We start from the raw sequence: 19,445 nt of genomic DNA on the forward strand, positions 1-19,445 counted from the left end.
GAAGGCTGTACCTTGCCTCCTCTCACGTTCTCCATGCAGGGATCTACCTGACTCTCCAAGCTGGCTTTGCCTTGATAGTGAATATTGTACTGAACTCTTATTAATTCAGAACTGCTTTTTTTTAAAAAAAATGTGGTTAAAATTTGGTTACCTTTATATAAACTGTTATTTGCTTAAGCATTTATTCTAATCTGATTAAATTTTAGGTTATATGTTAGAAATTTACATTTCAAAGGTGATTATAATACAAACATTCTGACATTCAAAAGTACTTATACCCAGGGTTTTTTTTAAATGTACATTAATATAGAATTATGAGAAAGAACACCACTAAGGAATTGTCTTTCTAATTTTACTAACAGTGTCATTACTACTGCTTGTCAGAATTTTCAAAATATATTTTTATAGAAATCAAACACTAATTCTAGCATATGCTATTTTAAAATGGTTAAAGAGTACAATGTTTTCAAACTTCGACTCTTAAAATTAAACACATATACAGAAATTTAAAACAATGTTGCTTTTCATATATCACCTCATATATTGCATCCATGTTTGTATATGTATGACTGGATATATATATATATATATATATATATATATATATATAATCATGTATACACAATTTTATACATATCTATGTAATTCACTATACCCATGTACACCAGAAAGGAACACAAATACATAGCTAGTGGCAATATTCATACTAATCAAATTTGAATGTGTTTTAATTGTTCATTCTTTTTACACAATTAAATCAATTGCTGATATATAATTATATATATGTGTGTGTGTGTGTGTACGTTTGTTTGAAAATAAAATACTTAACATACATAATTTACTAACACTGAGCACATGTACTATGACACTATGATTCATGTCTAGATATAGTTTACTACTCGGCACATCAAGGTCTTTTACTTATGATTCATGTCTAGATATAGTTTACTACTCGGCACATCAAGGTCTTTTACTTAAGCCTTATCATCATTCTAGATAATTTCTTTATGTGAAAAAATTTCAAAACTGTGAGTTAGGAACACCTATGTCCACTAACAATGTCTCTGCAAATCTGCCCCTACATAAGACTGCAGAATACTTTAATTGCTGATTTTGAGGTTATGCTTGATTTTACATGGATGAATATACAAATATAGACTCCATAATCATGAATCATTAACTCTAGTAAATCTCTAATAGCAAAATAATAGTACGAACATAGTCCACATGAAAATAAAACTCTTCTGCACTAACTAACAGACCCAGGAGCCAGAATCAAATAATACATATTAAACATTTCTATTCATATAATATCCACAATCTGACAATTGATATGGTGACAAAAATATATATAATTAAACATTTGTGTAGGATGTATTCTGATAGAGTAGTGAAGATATTATTATTTCAATATCATAAAGAGATTTCCATTGGAGTCACACACTATCTTTATATTAAGTGTCAAACTTGAGCCTAAAAATGCACTAGAGTCATACTTATATCAGAATGTACCTTTCTTTAATTTTAAATTGCATAAGATCTTATGATTTCCTAGTATTTCATAGCTATAAGAAAGACCTAAAAATAATATGACTTCTGTGGTAATTGCATAGCATTTGGCCATTTTATTATCCATTATTTCTATTAATTTTTAATTTGACATCATTGTCAGAAGGCAAAATTCTATGAATAATAAGTGATACTGGCATTTCCCACTTTTGAATATCTATTAGGAAATATATATTCAGTAAGCGTTGGTCTCTATTTAAAATTGAATTTAAAGACCAGCTTGATTAGTCTCAGATCATACATCTAATTTTAAAATTCTGGCAAGGAGACTTGATCATTTCAGACCAAATGCCTCTAATTTACACTGACCTATCTCAGAGTAAATCAAAATAAAACTACCCTTGTCAAAATTCAACAGCTTCCAAATCATATGCAAATGAACTGTAACATTCAGGCTATTTGTTCTCATATTATGTAAGTGAGAAATAAATTGGATCTCCATGATGAATGAGTAATCCTGGAAACCTTAGAATTTTCTAGTTGAATACCTGTTCATAATTTTATTCAAGATTTTATTATTCATTTTCACATCAGAAACTAAACCATTAGATTCAATGTCAGGTCAGAACTTCGACTCTGACAGGCACCAGAACTTTGTATTAGAATCAATGCCATTCATTTATTTATAGCCAACATATCTTACAGTAGCAATTAATCCATGATTATAGCAACAATAGATGGATGGATGGATGGATGGATGGATGAATTCATGTGAAGTTGATAATAGCAGAATCATTTATCTTTGTGTTTCTAAGCTACTTTTGTTCCTTTAAATAAGAATCAAGGTGTGTGTGTGTCAATTTCATAAAAATATTGACTTTAAAGTTTATCTATACATACAAGGTACAAGGGGCAGTTGGACATCACTGTCTCTAAGGCATTATGAAACTTAAGAGGTGATAGATAATGTGACAATTCATATATAAGTGTCTGCTTTGAATGTTATACATGCATGAACTTATTTTAGGTTCAATGTAACTCTAAAGTGTATATAGTTATTATTTCCATTTACAAGTAATATGCATCTTATACTTCATGATTATGCTTACATTATTTTTTCTATACTGAAGCCAATGATTTTAACTGTTCCGGTCCAAATTCTGGATACAATACCCAAGATACAATACTTTCAGTATGTTATTTTATTTTTGAATTTTGGCAAATTGGCTACAGCATATTATTGGAAATAGTACTGGAAGAGGTCAAACATGATGGTTCATACTAGAGACATAGTAAACATGTGAATCCATCATCATGGCAAGGTCTATTTTAGGTTGCCTTCTGTATTATTGACCTATAAGCCTCTTTTATGATTAATAGTCATTTATTAATATTTAGTAACTTGTGAAAATTTGTGGTGAATATTACAGTCATAATAAACCATGTTTGTAATGACAATTAGATGTCAGTAAACAACTTAGGTGGTAGATACTCTAAGACTTAAGTAAATATGTATTTTAAGTTTTATTTTCATAAATACCCATCATCATACCTGAACAACTTTTTGGGACTGCACATCAACAATCAAGATTCTATCCAAAGTTGGCTGGGCAACATAAATGAACTTGTCTTTGACATTAACAGCAGAAGCCCACACACATCTCTGCACTTCATCCTCTTCAGCTTTGGGACAGACTTCATCCTGCAGTTTAGGAAGCAGAAAAACAAATTTACATTGAAACTCATAACAAGGTAATGGCAGTATCCTGAGAAAAATTAATGTGTGGTAATTGAGGATACTCAACATCAAATATTAAATGTGCAAATAAAAAGGGTTGGTCAATAAAATGCAGAGCAAATTAAGTTCATTACATAAAATATAACAGCAATGAGACTCCTGTAATGTGATTCCAGGTCTCCAGAGTAAGTAGGGGAGCAGGAAAAGCAAACAAATAAACAAGCAATGATATGACTTTTCATGATTTTGGGGAATGTTTTTCTTGTAGAGAAGAGAGAAAATATCCATATGCATGTAGAAGAGACCAGAGCAGAGAAAAAGGCAGACTGGACATGGCCATCATCCTAGGGAAGGAGAATTATAGAGAACAGCAAGAAAGAAAATAGTGATAATAGCTGAAGCAGAAGAAAAATACTTTCCATTATATAGTGAATGAATAATGGGTACTTGTAATGTGGGACTCCTATGAAAAACAATAATTGGTATGTGTGATTAGGGGATGAGGGAGCCTGGAGGCTAGCATGGATTTTGGTAAGCTGAAAAGCACCACAGGTATATGCCGATAATGAGTCCCTTCTGACAAGGACAAGGGAAATAACTTACTTCTTTTGGCAGACAAGAACCTGTTTCACAGTTTCTGAGGAATTCTGGCTTTTATCTAGCTGCCAGAAATCCTTGTATAGTTCAGCGTCAGCTGAGCCTTTACTCAATTTTGGACCAGTTCAAGTAGGGCTGAATTTTGTATGGGTAATGAAGAACCCCTTGAGCCTGATACTCAGTTATTGATTTTTCAGGTAAAATACAAACCCTTTTTATTTTAACCTCTTGTTTATTAACTCAACAGTTTAAGAAAAACAGTAGTTTTCTCCCAAGACTTCCTAGTGTCAAGAGTTTTCAACAGAAAAAGACATCATGCAAAAATGTACTGTTTCTATGTCTCTTCCCATTTCCCTTTCAAAAATTTAAAATATGTCCTTCTTTTATACAATACATACCAATTCCAGTTTCCTCCCACTCCTAACATCCCTACACCTCCTCTATTTTCCCTTCAGAAAAGAGCAGTCCTCCAAGAGATCGTAGCCAATGAAGACAAATCAAGACATGTAAAATATGACAAGGCAAACGACTTCATATCAATGCCAAACAAAGCAAACCAATGGGACCCAAAGGGTATCAGAGACAGGCAAAAGAGTCAAAAGAGTCAGAGATGAAGCCAGTCTCACTGTTAAGATTGCATCCCCCAACACACACACACACACACACACACACACACACAATACACCAAGCTAACTTAAAAAAAATTCTGAAAAACTGCCTCATTACATGATAGTTCTGAGAGCACACACATGAACAACAAGCTGTTAAATAACCACTGGAGAGATTTATATGGGTTGTTGTTTGGGTATGACAATTGATAACTAATGTCTTCTTTCTTTCATTGTATCTTTTTGCACACTATTTACACACTATAAAATCCAAAACTGCCCTAGCATACTTATTTTCTTCTCTAATTCACATGAAATATTGTTCTATGGATGCTACATTTAATGTCCACTTATAAAAGAGTTATCAAAACAGATGATATCAACATAATAGTGACAGTAGATATATATGATTATATTCAACATCTAATAATACAACACAGCTTGAATAGCCTGGCCATGGCAGGTAGTTTTCATGTTTGTCTTAGAATTTGAAATATAGTGGACATTCCAAAGCACCTTGTAACAAGGCTTTTATGGTGTACTCTTTACATTTTGTAACATCAGTAACTCCAAGGAGGACCTATAGCATTCACCAGCTCAAATCAGTGTAGCTTGTAATGTTGGGGAATATTCTACTTTTCTGCTGTTTAAAACAAACCATTGTTCACAGTAAAACCTGCAAATAACCTGAAATTCAAGTAGTCAGTGTTGAATGATATAAACACCTCTGGGTTAGGAAATGAACTTTGTTCAATAACTTGTAGCACAATGTCTCTTTAGCAGTGGGACTGTAGAAAGTATTGTGGAAGGTTAAGGAAGTCATGCAAACCTTGAGGCAGACCCTCTTTAAAACAGAATGTAATTTTGAAATTTCACTCATCATTTCCCATGAGACACCTGAGTAACTTTTCTTCAGAACTGCACTGAATGTCATTGACAAGATCCTCGATTTTTGTTTTGTTTTGCTTTGCCTTTTTTCTTTTAAAGAAATAAATATCAGATAAAATATTTATGGAGGTACAATGTGTTGGGAGAAAAGTTGGACCTGAGGTGACATCTGATGAAAGACCTCGAATATAGGGAAAATGTTTACAAATGCATTGTTCTTGTGTAAAATCGTCCCACTAAATCTGAAGAAGTAATGCAAGAATGAATAACCTGACACATAGCTGTCAGCCAAACAACTGCCAGACCAGAAGCAATTTCCACAGCGTTGTCTGCTTCAGAAAGAGTCAACAGTAAAATAACCTGCTCAGCTGGGAATGATTTTCTATTTGTATGCCATTACCCAAAGATACCCCTGGCCACACTTACAATCATTTTTACAAAGCCATTAGGAGCTTCCACACAGATACCTTGGGTTTCATTTACTTTGCTTTACATCATTATTTCTGATTAAAGTCTGTCAGATCCAATTTAATAAAAACACAACTCTTTTTCAGATTATATGTATTAATAGTTATAGTTTGGTGGGAAATTATAGAGGAATGTTATTCACATGTATCAAACATTTAATGGGAAAAGACAAAAATGCCAACAATAAAAATAACATTAAGATAATATATGCTAATGGAAAAAGAGGTGGGTAGAAACAGACAATTCTGTTCAAAATTAGAACTTATTCTGGTTGAGTCTATTTCAAATTAAATTCTGTATTTCATGTACATCTATTATGTTATTCCAAAGCATTAAAGATCTGCAAGATTTATTCAGGTTATAGTAGAAGTTTAATTTTGTGGTTTAATACTGTTACTGGTGCCTCCTTTTCTGGACCTTAATAACTCAAAGAAGAAATTACATCCGCTTGTCTTTATCTTGGAAATTTATCATTTTATTTTTATACTAATTACCCATTACAATGATTTGGTCTCAAATGCCTACTTTACCATCCTCACTCCTTTCTTCATTTTCCTACCTTCAGCAAATCTTGCATCACTACCCTTAGAAAAGACATTATATTTGCATTAAGCCTTTCCATGTTTTCATCACTCAACAGGTTCTTGTTAATTGTCTGTTTGCCTTCCCATGTAGTTCTTCCTTTCCTTTCTCCCCTCTCTTCCTCTCTCCTTCCTTCTTTCCTTCTTTCTTTTCCCCTTCTCTTCATCCTTCCCTTCCTCCCTCCCTGCCTTCTTTCCTTCCTATCTTCCTTCTTTCCTTTATTCTTTTTCTTTGCTTCATTCCTTCCATCTACATTTGAGATAAGATCTCATATAACCCAAGTTAACCTTGAATTCTCTATGTAGTCAAAGATGGCCTTGAACTTCTATTCTTTCTGCCTCTTCCTTCTGTCAGTATAAGCATGAGTCACTGTGCATGGTATCTGTTGTTGAAGATTGAATCTAGGGCATCATGGTTACAAGCCAAACTGTACCAGCTGAAGTACTTGTCCATCCCTCTAGCGTCCACTCTTCTTGCCTCTCTCTGATCTTAGGATACCTGTCTACAATTTTCTGCTTTAAGCAAGGCTCATAATACATTTCCTCCTCAAAGTTATGCACCAAATTATGAACAACTTAATTGGATCTATCTATTTTTTTCCTCAAATATTCATCATATTTTACTCAAACCTTTCAGAACTTTCTAGAATGGTACTTTGTTTTCCTCACTGCATTGTTCACTGCAGCAACCAAGGCCAAGGATTGACGTTGGTTCAAAGTTCTAGAAGCTGACCCAACGTTTTTTACTTTTAGCATATTTATGCACAGTATAATTTGGGGAAAAGTTTCCTGGTGATAATTAACTCAATTCCAAGCACACAATAAAGCTTAAGATATGATTACATCAAAACTCTTGATAAAGTAGGAATTACATGTTCCACAAAGATTTGTTTTATAGATTAACTATAAAAAGGCTCAAAATAAAAGAGTTAAGTACAAGGATCTGGGGGATAATAGTACTATAGATTGATTGAAACAAATAAGCAGAGACTCAGTGTAGTCTGGCCACACACACAGCACAGCAGTCTTTATGCTATTATCCACAACTGTTCCAGGCCTTCTAGGTGGAAAAGAGATTATACTTATTTTGCTTTGAATAGACAACTCTGTGTGTTTAATATTTCTGGCTCCTCTATGATTATCTGTGAGCACAAGGATGTACATGCCTCCTCCTACACTTTCTCCTCTATGTTTATTATATTCAAAACCACTCTTGCCATTTTACCTTCTCTAAAAGACAGTCTTTCAAAGTCAACAGAGAACTCAGAATTTTAGATCTGAGGGGGGCTGGAGAGATGGCACCCATGTCTCAAATGTCTGGGAAACATTTAAAGAAATCTTCAGCATCTTTACTCATCAGGGAAATGGAAATGAAAACAACCATGAGATTCTATCTTATGACCATCAGAAGGGCTAAGATTAAAACCTCAGGTGATAGCACATGGTATCAAGGATATGGAGCAAGGTGAACATTCTTCCATTGTTTCAAGGCTTATAAACTTATACAACCACTTTGGAAATAAACTTCGTTGTTTCTCAGGAAATGGGAAATAGTTTTATCTCAAGGGCCAGCTGTATTACTCCTTGGCATATACCAAAAAAATAACATACTATACCACAGGGACATGTGCTCAACTATGTCCATAGCAGCTTTATTTGTAATAGACAGAAACACTAGGAAAGATCTAAATGTTTCTCAATTAAAGAATGGATAAGGAAAATGTGGTATATCTACACAATGGAATACAAATGAACTATTAAAAACAAAGACATCATGAACATTGCAGGCAATTGGATGGAACTTGAGAATGGCATACTGAGTGAGGTAACCCAGAGCCAGCAAGACATGAATGGGGTGTGCCCATTTATAAATGGATATTAACAATAAAGTGCAGAAACACCAAGCTACAATCCATAGACCAATAGAAACTGGGTAATAAGGAGTTCCCTAGGAAGAATGCACTAGTGTGACTCAGGAGAACATAATAGTCATTGGAAATGGATGGAAATAGAGAACTGGGTAAGAGAGTATGCAAAGAGGGAAACAGAGAAGGCCATCAAGTGGAGGGGGCAGGAGAGGGCTAGGAGAGAGAATGGAAATCAGTTGGGAGTGCCCACTCTAGGAACCAGCTAGAGGCCTGGGACAGAAGTGGATAAGGAGTATACAGGGGTGACCATAGCTGAGATTCCCACCAGGCACGGATATAGAGATTGAACTGGCCATATCCCATAGCCAGGAAAGACTACCAGAGGAGAGAGGGTGACATCAATCCACCCATAAAACCTTCAACATAAAATTTGTCCTGCCTATAGGATGTGCAGTATGAAGCAGAGACTGAAGGAACAGCCAACCAATGACTGCCCAACTCTAGACTCATCCCATATGAGAGAACCAACCCCTAACACTATTCATGATATTCAGCTATGCTTGCAGAAAGGGACCTAGCATAGCCGTCTTCTGAGAGACTTTATACTACAGTGGATATAGCCAGATGCAGAGACTCACAGTCAAACATCAAGACGAACACTAAGAGTCTTCTGAAAGAGTGGAGATTCAAAGCAAACAAGTCAAGGGGGGTCAAGGACACCACAGGAAGACTCACAGAGTCAAGAAACTTGGGACTGTAGGGGCACACAGAGCCTGGGCCACCAACCAGGAAGCATGCAGGAGCTAGAACTAGATCTCCTATACATTTATAGCAAATGTGCAGCTTAGTATTTATTTGGGTCCTCTCAGAAGTAGACCAGAGGCCGTCTTACTGCTTTCCCTCCCATTGTATCACCTACCTACTACCTGGACAACCTGTTTGGGTCTCAGTGTGAGAGGACATGCCTAGTTCTGTTAGGACTAGATATCCCAGGGAAAGGAAGTACCCAAGGGTATTGGGATGAGGTTCCCCTTCTCTGAGGAGAAGAGGGTAGAATTCAGGGAGGGATTTGTAAGGGTAAAGAGATGAGAGAAAGAGGCTATAATTGGGATGTAAAGTGAATTTAAAAATAATAAAATAAACTTGTAAGAATGAAAGTAAAAATATTTTAAATTATTTAAGCAGAGCGGCCTTGAATTTTTAATCTTCCTGCCTGAGGCTCCTCAGTATCTTGGATTATAGATCTTCATCATTAGACTTACACCAAGTACTATTATTGAATTGTTGGACAGCATTAATTGAGCAGCAACTGTGTGCTTGATATGATACAAAGCAGTTCTTCCAAAGAAAGTGTGTTTCATTGCAATATTGTGTTTTCAAGTTGCTTAATGAAATGTTAAACATTGTTTTCTTGTGCAACATTCTTCCATTGCTCTGAGACAAGCATCAGAAAGTAAGAGGTGCAGTTAAACTGTTTTTACATCTTTAAAACTGTTAAAACTGTTTTTGACATCTTTTAATAAACAAAATAAAATAGAAAAATAATTACGCTCTGTGTAAATCATGCATCAGATTTTGTTTTCTGTAAATAAGTGCGGTCAACCACACTGACCCATTTATTTAAGACAAGCCATGGCTCTCTTTCCGCTATAGTAGTCATGATTTCATGGGATGCACAACATATAAAACTTATCTGGATAGAAACTTTTGCTGATCTCCAACTTCATAAAGTCCTTACTCTAATCATCTGGTTAGTTTTAGTTAAATTCTCTTTGATTCTGATGGCTTCTTATTTTTGCTAATTATGTAAAGGCAGAGCTGAAATCTGGCATCCTTGATCCATTTCCTTTATGTTAATTGTTCACCAAGGCAAGTACCTGCCACACTCTGATGACACTAAATAGCTATCTGTGGCCAACCTATCACCAGCACTTCTTCCATTTAACTGCTTCTAGAAAATCTGCAGATTATATAACACAGAACAAAAATTATTCATAAAAAGGAATCCTTAAAGTAGTAAAAACTTTAATCAAAACTCAGAGAAAAGTTGAAATGTTTGCCTTTATGGGCAAAGTTAGGCAAAGAATATGAGAGACAAAATAAATATTGGTTTATGTTAGAGAAATTCAAAATGGGGTGGAAGAAAAAGAGAAAGGAAACTTTTAGTTCCATTCTCATAAGGTGTTAAATGTAAAGTAACAGAGCAACATTGAACATTAAAATAAATTCTAAATGTGTGCATATGTGTGTGTGTTTGTGTGTGTGTTTATTAAGAATAGTTGTGTTTAAAATAGCTTAACAAAGAGGAAAGAAAAAGAAAGTGTAAGTTGTAATGTGTAAAGATTATCATATGCAGGAGGAATAGAAGCAAGTTTTCTTATACTAATTAAAACCCAGGCCAGGTTTTCTGAGTGTAAGGAAAGGCTATCTGACTGTCTGGATAGTGTTGGTGATCACTGTTTTATGATATGTACACAGCTGTGAATGAAAACACTAATTTAGTATTATGGCCTATAGCACCATGTATGTGGCATGTAAGATGTCCTGTAATCTACACACTTATTTTGGACACTGAAATAAGTAGCAGCATGATTCACTCCAGAATGTGTCTTACACAGCCATAGGTAGACAGAATAAATATAAAGATATTGGAACAAAGGGACTAGTGTCCGATATCTTATTTAAACACATAGAAATAAGCATTGGTGTTGAAAGCTTGCAAGCTGTTGCACGAGTGTTCTTGTTGCGTGTTGTTTGCTGGTGAAATGACACCGGCTTGAGCAGCATTGCCTTGTCTTACTTATGTGCTCTGTCACCAAGAAGATTCCCTGGCCCCTCAAATTTTCTCTACTGGCAATAATTCAAAATAGAGTCAGGAGGGTTGTACTCACTGCTGAAAATTTAGGAGTCTCTGTCTTCCGTGTTCTTTAATGCCACAAACTATGCACATCACTTCAGAAAAAAAAAGATAAGAGATCTCTGTGTTTCATTATGCTTCCTTTAGAGTTGTTGTTATAGAATGATTTTATACTCATATACAACTTTGTAAACTAGTAGAAACAACTGAGCTGATTTTTATTGAATTCTTTTATTGTAAAAAATTTACAAGTAAAAACTATTAGAGTGCAAGATTGATGTAGCTACTCAAGCAAGCAATTGGCCAAGCACATTCCATATCTCTGGAAGAAACTCTGTACAGACATTAATTGTGCAGACATACACAAAACATATATTTTTGAGGATTTTATTTATATTAATTTATTACATATTAATTTATTATATATTATTTTATTATATGTTATATTATTTTTATTTATAGTAAAATACACATTTATATTTGTATTTATTTATATTTAACTCATATGGATCAATTTATATTGTTTTCAGTAACTGTTCTTAATCTATGTAGACTTTATATTAAAGAAACAATAATTTTTCTCAGCTCTCGAAAACACCCACCCGTATTATTAATCAGTATATTTTTGATCTAGAGTTGGTCTCTATATTCCCAGTTTCTGCATTTGAACATTCTATTAAAATGTGTCTAAAGAGTCTTCTTCCCCAGAGTTCCTCAGACACTATACTTGTGTCCCATGGTTTGGTAAAAGCATATCCTTCTGTATTCAATGATAATATTAGCCCTTGACACATTTAGTCAATATGTCAATGAGGCACTGAGTATGGACAATGACTACATGATTATCTTACCTATGATAGAACATAAATGAGTAAAGGATTTTTCTGTTAAGTACCACATTGTCAGTCACAGTCTAAAGCCCAACTCTACAGTGTTAATAACCATGATAGTTCTGTGCACGGTTGTCTATTCGACCATCATTAATTACTAAGCTAAAACTAATCTATAGCTTAAATCATCTGTTTAGGGTCTTCTGCCATTTTGAAAGAGCAGGTTTGTGTGCACGTTGTGGATTATTTGGAGGATTTCATTTGGTCAAAACTACTTAGTAACCAAAAGCAAACTTAAATTGAGCTCCTGTGCATTGATTTCTCTGTTTTAAAAATATATATATGTTATATTCACACGCACATGCACACACACATGTGCACACACATACACACACACACATAGTAAACCAATATCACAATTTATTTGACTACTGTAAATACAATAAAGTTATACTTAAAAAATTGTGTGATACAATGTAAACAATTTTTGCTAGTTGAATGATTCAATTTTTGATAAATAAATGATAAAATATTGATCATTTTTAAATTGCATCAGAGTGTTTAGTTTTATGTTTTCATGGAATATCTTATAATCTTTTAGAAATGCACATATATATGTATATATATATATATATATGAGTTATTTATAAATACTCTAGTTATAACATCTTTTTAAATTTTGCTTTGCATAATATGTGAAAATTATGTTCAAAATATGAGATTAAACAATTTAGAACCAAAGGACATTTTATTTTTCTTCTTTTTTTGGTGTGAATTAAAACTCAATGATTTGCTTATATAAAGTAAGGGCTCTACTACTGAGCCATAACAAAGCCTCTGAGGATAGCAGATTTGTTTTTTTCTAAAATACAAATAGAAACTGAAGGGGAAAAGTTTTCATCTTTTCTAAGTGGGATCATTGCTCATAACACAGGCAATATTCCATTCCACCCATCTCAGAAATGAAATCCAATGAATTTTTCACATTCTATGAGAGGTTTAATTTGTGTCAATGTCAGCCAGAAAATTTGAACTTATAGCTTATAAGCTATTTTTATCTGAATTGGGGCTACACCAGAATGATCTCCTATAGTAGGATTTTGATTTTCAAATATCAAAAGCACACAAACTGCCTGCAAGAAATCTTTATTTTTCACCTAATAAAAATACTGGGGGCCCTGTGCAGTCAGAAGCCAGGGCTGGAAAAGGGAATCTCAATCAGCCACGAGACTAATGATTCCCAGGTGTAAAACTCAGCAATATTCTTATGTTAGTTTTGAAACACTTTTCATAAGCCCTGATTACCTCTTTAGTAAAATGCATATAATAATGTTTTCCTTCAAAAAGAGTCATTGTGAGGATTAAAGAAAATCCTGTTTGTATTGTTCAAGTAATCAGTACAACTCACATCTTATTTTCAGATGGAATTTTCCCTGGAGATTGTACTTCAGGAAATTAACCTAGTCTACACATTTCACATAAACGTTGTTTTCATTTCCCAGAACTGTTTGAAGAGATTTGGCTGCACTGAAGTGTTTCTGCTGGATTTTAAGCATGGCACATACAAAGCATAATGGAACACATTTCCAAATCTCTGTCATTGGCTGCTCTTACTGAACAGATTAGAATATTACTCATTTACTTATCTGGATTTTTATAAGATTGAATTCAAATTCTGTCAACTATTTTTAGAGTATGGGTGAAAATCAAAGGTGTTGAATGACTTCAACTGTATCTAAATGGAAACCTTGTAAAATATAAACTATATATTATATATATGATATAATTGATATGATAAATAATAGAATTTTAAATATTAAAATACCTATAAAATATAATGAGGAAATTATAGATATTATAAATAAGTCAGTAAATGAGACAGCATTCTGGTCCTCCTAGCTTTTGGTAGAGATCAGAATTCTTGGTTCAGCAATGGCTTACAGGACTGAGAATCCTAAGGACAGTAATATCATGTGTACTGTACAGACTTGTGTTTGAAGCAATGACAGAGACTAGCTGTCCAGGCTAAAGGTCTCCAGTTATGTCTTATAACCAGAAAACAGTAGTTAGTAAAACGTATCAGGCTGAAACTAATACTGAAACCCTAGTGCGATGCAACAATTATATTGATTGTCGGTAAAGTGAATTAGCTGGAAGCTGGAGCTTCACATTCAATCAACTTGATTAAGAACTAACATGAGCATTTGGAATTGAAAGGCTCAGTTTAACTTTGCTTCTCAACCTAATAAAGAATTTATCATAATAGAGTAATAAATTTATTTTACACAGTAAACCTAGCAAGATGGCTCCTTAAAAATAAGAGTAAAAAAATCTATTACTACATAATATACATACCTCATACTGCCATATTCTTAAAATAATTGAAAGTTGATGATAATCAAATTGTCCAAGAGAAATAGTTATCGTAGAATTACAGATATTCCTTTCAAATGTCTTTGATATCTCTGGCATCTCACAAAGAGAGCCTACTAACTTCAAACACACTTTGTAACCTAATTTTATTTGTGTTTACCCTAAATTTCCAACTGTCAACACATTCTTAGAAATAAAGAGATCAGTAAAACAATGATCCTTAATTATATGCCATGTCTCTGAAGGGTGGACTTTTGGTTATTTATCAGTGTAGTTTTTAAACATAGCCTAGATTTGAACCTCAGTGTTTCCTTCAGCTTATGTCTATCTGGGGCTATTCTCTTACCTGGTAAATTATCACTGTAATATTATTTTAAATATCTAAAGCAGCTTTACTGTTATGATCCAAAATCTTAGATGTGAAACAGATTAGAGAGAAAATTCTAGTCATGTCCAACATTTTTTTTTCTTTTTTTTTTAATTTTTCTGTGTCTTTTGTATTTCTTTTTTTTTCTTTTTTTTAATTTCTTTTTTTTTTTGAACATGAAATGCTTTTTTATAGCATGTTTTACAAGGGGAGGGGATAAGAGGGTCCAGGTGGTGGAAAAGTACAAAATCTTCTTGGCCTGTGCCTTGAAACATGTCATGGTCTATATGGTACACTGCCTTGAATTATGATCTACCTGCAGTTCTTCAGAAGATATGGTACACTGCTTGAGTTATGGTCTCCCTGCTATTCTTAAGAAGATATGATACTCTGCTTTGAGTCTATCTGCAGTTGCTAAGCAGGATCTTGCAGTTGCCAAGCTTCAGAGGACATTGTGCAGGTGGGGAAAGGTACACATTTTAAATGACTCCTACTTAGGTTTAATTTACCTTGAAGGATGTATTTTATTTGAGGTAAACTTATAGTCATCCTAATAAATCCACAAAAGAAAAGAGATCCAAATTTTTAAGAAAAATAGTTAAATGCTTTGAATGACCTAGGGTGTGAGCCACTGGTCTCCTTCCTCTCTAAGTTCTTTCTTTAGTATGGCATTGAGTACTGTGATTTTACTGGCTTCTCCTTTTGGTGAGTTTGGATGTGAAATAATACTTTACTTCTAGAGACACCAAATATCTATATCACTCTTCTCCACAGTGTGGGTGAGTTGGAAGTATGGGTTGAGTTCCGTGTCAATCTGTTGACTCATCTGTATGTATTCAGCCCATGTAATACCATTTAACCACTGTACTTTCCCCCTATGGCTCACATTGGTAGAGAAAGATGGTGCTCCTCATATAGATGGGATTCTTTCATCCTCATATATTGTCCAGCTGTGGCCAGTGTGGAAGACAGCCTGAGTAATTTATGAGCCTTCCACTGACTGAAATAATTATTCTGATGTAACAGATTTATCTTGCCCAGATTATAAATCTATTTGCAGATATAATTACATATATTTCTATTTTTAAGCCTGACTGCAGTTCACACAGAAGTTTGTTCTGTATGAAAATGCTAATAAGGAGCAAAATTGCATATGATTAACCTTCTCTTTCCCCTAGCATCAGCAACGGAACCCAAGATTTGACACATGTGACACAAGTCCCTTACCATACAATCACATTCCCAGCCATTGGACTATATTTGAAATAATTTAAAATATTTCATGATACTTTTTCCTTAATTATTGTTTTAGAAGACTTAAAGCTTCTGTATTTTTTTAATGTAGTGTCTTACTGTGTAGCCCTGACTAGCCTAGACTTATAATGTAGACCAGATTTGCCTTAAAATTGTAACAGTCATCCTATCTCAGCATCTCACTTGCTGGGATTACAGTAGCAAATTTATTGTGTATGGGATTATTGTGAAAAGAGAATACAAAAAAATATATGCAACTATATCAGTCAGAGAAAACATATAAAAATGTCTGTTCTATATAATCGACATTTAAAATATTTTTAAAATGTTACATTTGTAAAATTATGTCACTTAATATGTGCACCTAATGATGTAGATTAAAGAATTAACTATAATAAAAACCGTGCTGTAGATGTCAAGATTTTTCAACATTGTTTTATAATTTTCCTGCATTTCTATCATAAAGATTATGTATTTCATCCTATAAAATATGGTTTAAATTGAAATTCTCAAGTTTTTATACCTAGCATTTAAAGATAGCCAGGGGCAGGCACAGGTCCTGTGAAAACCCAGCCATGTTTCCAGTCACTGACTTGTGTTGCCCATGATGCCACTACCTGAATCCCATTTGCTCTGCAACACTGAACTGAGACTTAAACAGATCACTGTTTGTATGGCCCTCTTGACAATTGTTCTGCCTCTTACTCATGCATATCTTCAGGATGGCATATTTTCCTGATTTGGGAAAGATATTAACTCAGGGGAAATTCATTAAGGTTATATTATTCAACATACTTCATTATTCACATATCGATAAGAGCAACTGCCACATTTACACACAAGCATGTGATTTGTAGCTCATACATATCCCATTGTTTTGACTTTGAGGCATAATTACCACTAAACCAGATACAACAGGAGATCTCAATAAAAATCTATGTATTCACAATTAAGCTAAGTTCACTTAAGATGTACATTGATGATAATATGGAGTTTAATAGTTTAGAAGTGAGAAGCTTATGTTAGAACACAATGAATGCATTAGGACGTGGTGTATAGCATATAATAGAATATTATTAAGTTCTAAAAATCCTGTGAACCTGATATTTATTTGAAAATAGATGGAACTTAATGTTGTCTTTTGTAAAACAGTCCAAAGCCAGATAGAAAGACAGATGACTATAGATTTCTTTGATGTAGGTATAAACAAACAAAGATACAAGCTCATGTTACAATCCTGGAGATAAAATGGAACATACTAATGGATAAGGGCCTTGAGTACCTAGAAGAGAAAAAGGCTGATCCGTAGGTACCTACTTAAACTTGAAAAGTAACAAGACATTCTGGGATTCTGTTGAAGACCATAGGGATTATATATTTCAAAATTCTAAAAGAATTTATACTGTTTCTGTCATAAAATGAAAATATTTCCAAAAACTTGTATGTCTAATCACATATAAACAATATGATGACTACATGTATTGAGATAGTATATTGTACTGAAAAAGACATACAATTATATGTTAATGTACATTTTGAAAATAAATGTATATAAAAATTAAGTTTTGAGTTCATCTGAAAGCTCCTTTATATTCCATCTGGAAACCTCTGAGTGTCATCATTTTGAGTAATTGAGTAGGAAAAAATTTTTGACAAATGGGTCACAAACAGTTTATGTGTCTATAATTGGTATATAACACACTGTTTCATACATACACATCTATATATGACAACATTATATGTGGTACTGCGTAAAGGTATCCTGGTTCATACCTGGGCATGGGCCTGGAACTTCAAGACTCCAAGTGAGAACCGGTAGGTGTTCGGTCACGTCCCCAGAACCCAGGGTCCTGACACACAGTCTCATATCCTTAGACCTAAATTGTTCAGTCACCTAGGCCATTACAGCCCCTCTCAAAGTGCACAGGGTAGAGGGTGTGACTAGAGGCCTCAGGCCTTAGGGATTTACATACTAATGAAGGCCAGAGGGCGGAGCAAATTAAGCATGCTTACCCAGAACCTCCCCTTTCTCCCTCCCTATTTAACTCCGGTCTGGCCAGAGTTTTGGGGGGTTACTTCCAGATCCATCCACCCTCTGCCATGACAATAAACATTTCTGGAACCAAGGACTTCCTTGTGTCATTGGGGCCTACCTCCACCAAAGCCCCCAAGCCTCTGGAACCTTAGACTTCCTCCTGTATGTGGGACCCGCAGCATGGAAACCCCCCGGGACCTCCACCACCACTGTGGCCTATTTTTTTCCACAATTATCTACCATAATCTAAATGTTATGAATAAATATGATGAGCCAGCTACACTATGGCCTAGTAAGCTTTGGGAAATATTGACTGTATCATTAACAGGCTGAAAAATCTATGATAACTGCTTTAAAATAAGACAATAAAGTTTTAAAAGTAAATGAATCAACAATCAAGAACTGAATTCTTCTGGGCCATGAATTAATGGCTTCTTTAGGTAAGATCAGTGATTTTTAGATTTAACCCATTGTCCTTTGAATTCTTACTAGCGATTTTATCTTAATTTCAATGTAGAAATTACATTGTGTTCCCCTTGTTCCACATCATCACCTGCATGTGCTATCAAATGAGTTTCTGATCTTAGCCTTTCTATAGGATGTAAGATGAAATCTCAGGGTCATTTTGAATAGCATTTCCCTGATAATTAAAACTATTGATCATTTTTAAATGATTCTTGGCCACTTGAGATTCCTCTGTTGAGAATTATCTATTTAGCTCTAAATCGCTTTCTTACTTAGGTTGTTTGGTTTGTTGGTCTCTAACTTCATAAGTTCTTTATATATTTTGGATATTAATCATCTGTTAGATGTAGGGTTGGTGAAGATCTTTTGACCATGTCTTTTGACTTACAAAAGTTTTTTCAGTTTCATGAGGTCCCTTTTATCAATTGTTAATATTAGAACCTAAGCTATTGATGTTCTGTTCAAGAAGTTGTCTCCTGTATCTATGTGTTCAAAGCTTTTCCCAGGCTGGACCTATGTCCTCTACACATTTGTAGCAAATTTGTAGCTAGGTCTTCATGTGGTTCCCCTAAGAAGTGGAACAGGGGCCGTCATGATCTCAGTTCCCTGCCATTGGATCTCCTTTCCCTATCTGGATTGTCTGGTTGGGCCTCAATGTGAGAGAGGATGTGTCCAGTCTTCAGGGACTAGGTACCCAAGAGGTGATCCCCTTTCTCTGAATACAATGGGAGTGGGTAATTGGAGTGGACAATATGAGGGAGCAATTGGAGGGAGCAATTGGAAAGGGCAATTGGTAGAGATATTTGTAAGAGTGGAACTGGATGGAAAGGAGGGAATGGGACATGTGATCAGGACGTAAAGTGAATAAAAAATAAATTATTGGAAAAAAAGAAGTTTTAATATCTGGAGTATTAAGGATAATGTCTTATAGATAATAATATGATATAAAATAAGTAAAGAAATTTTATTTCCATCACTGAACAGTTTTTGTAATATATATTAATTCA

At 34.3% G+C, this 19,445-nt stretch overlaps 1 protein-coding gene across 3 annotated transcripts in view; it reads right to left on the reverse strand.

Moving 5' to 3' along the window:
* Fstl5 (follistatin like 5) overlaps positions 1-19,445 on the reverse strand; it is a 527,925-nt gene that overhangs the window by 60,444 nt on the left and 448,036 nt on the right. For all 3 annotated transcript variants that reach the window (XM_028754928.1, XM_028754930.1, XM_028754929.1), the window contains one exon: positions 3,062-3,211. In XM_028754928.1, the coding sequence (XP_028610761.1) occupies positions 3,062-3,211 (150 nt within the window). The remainder of the gene's footprint in view (positions 1-3,061; positions 3,212-19,445) is intronic.

The sequence above is a fragment of the Grammomys surdaster genome, unplaced genomic scaffold (genome assembly GCF_004785775.1).
Source record: "Grammomys surdaster isolate TR1022 unplaced genomic scaffold, NIH_TR_1.0 126039, whole genome shotgun sequence".
Classification (NCBI taxonomy): Eukaryota; Metazoa; Chordata; class Mammalia; order Rodentia; family Muridae; genus Grammomys; species Grammomys surdaster.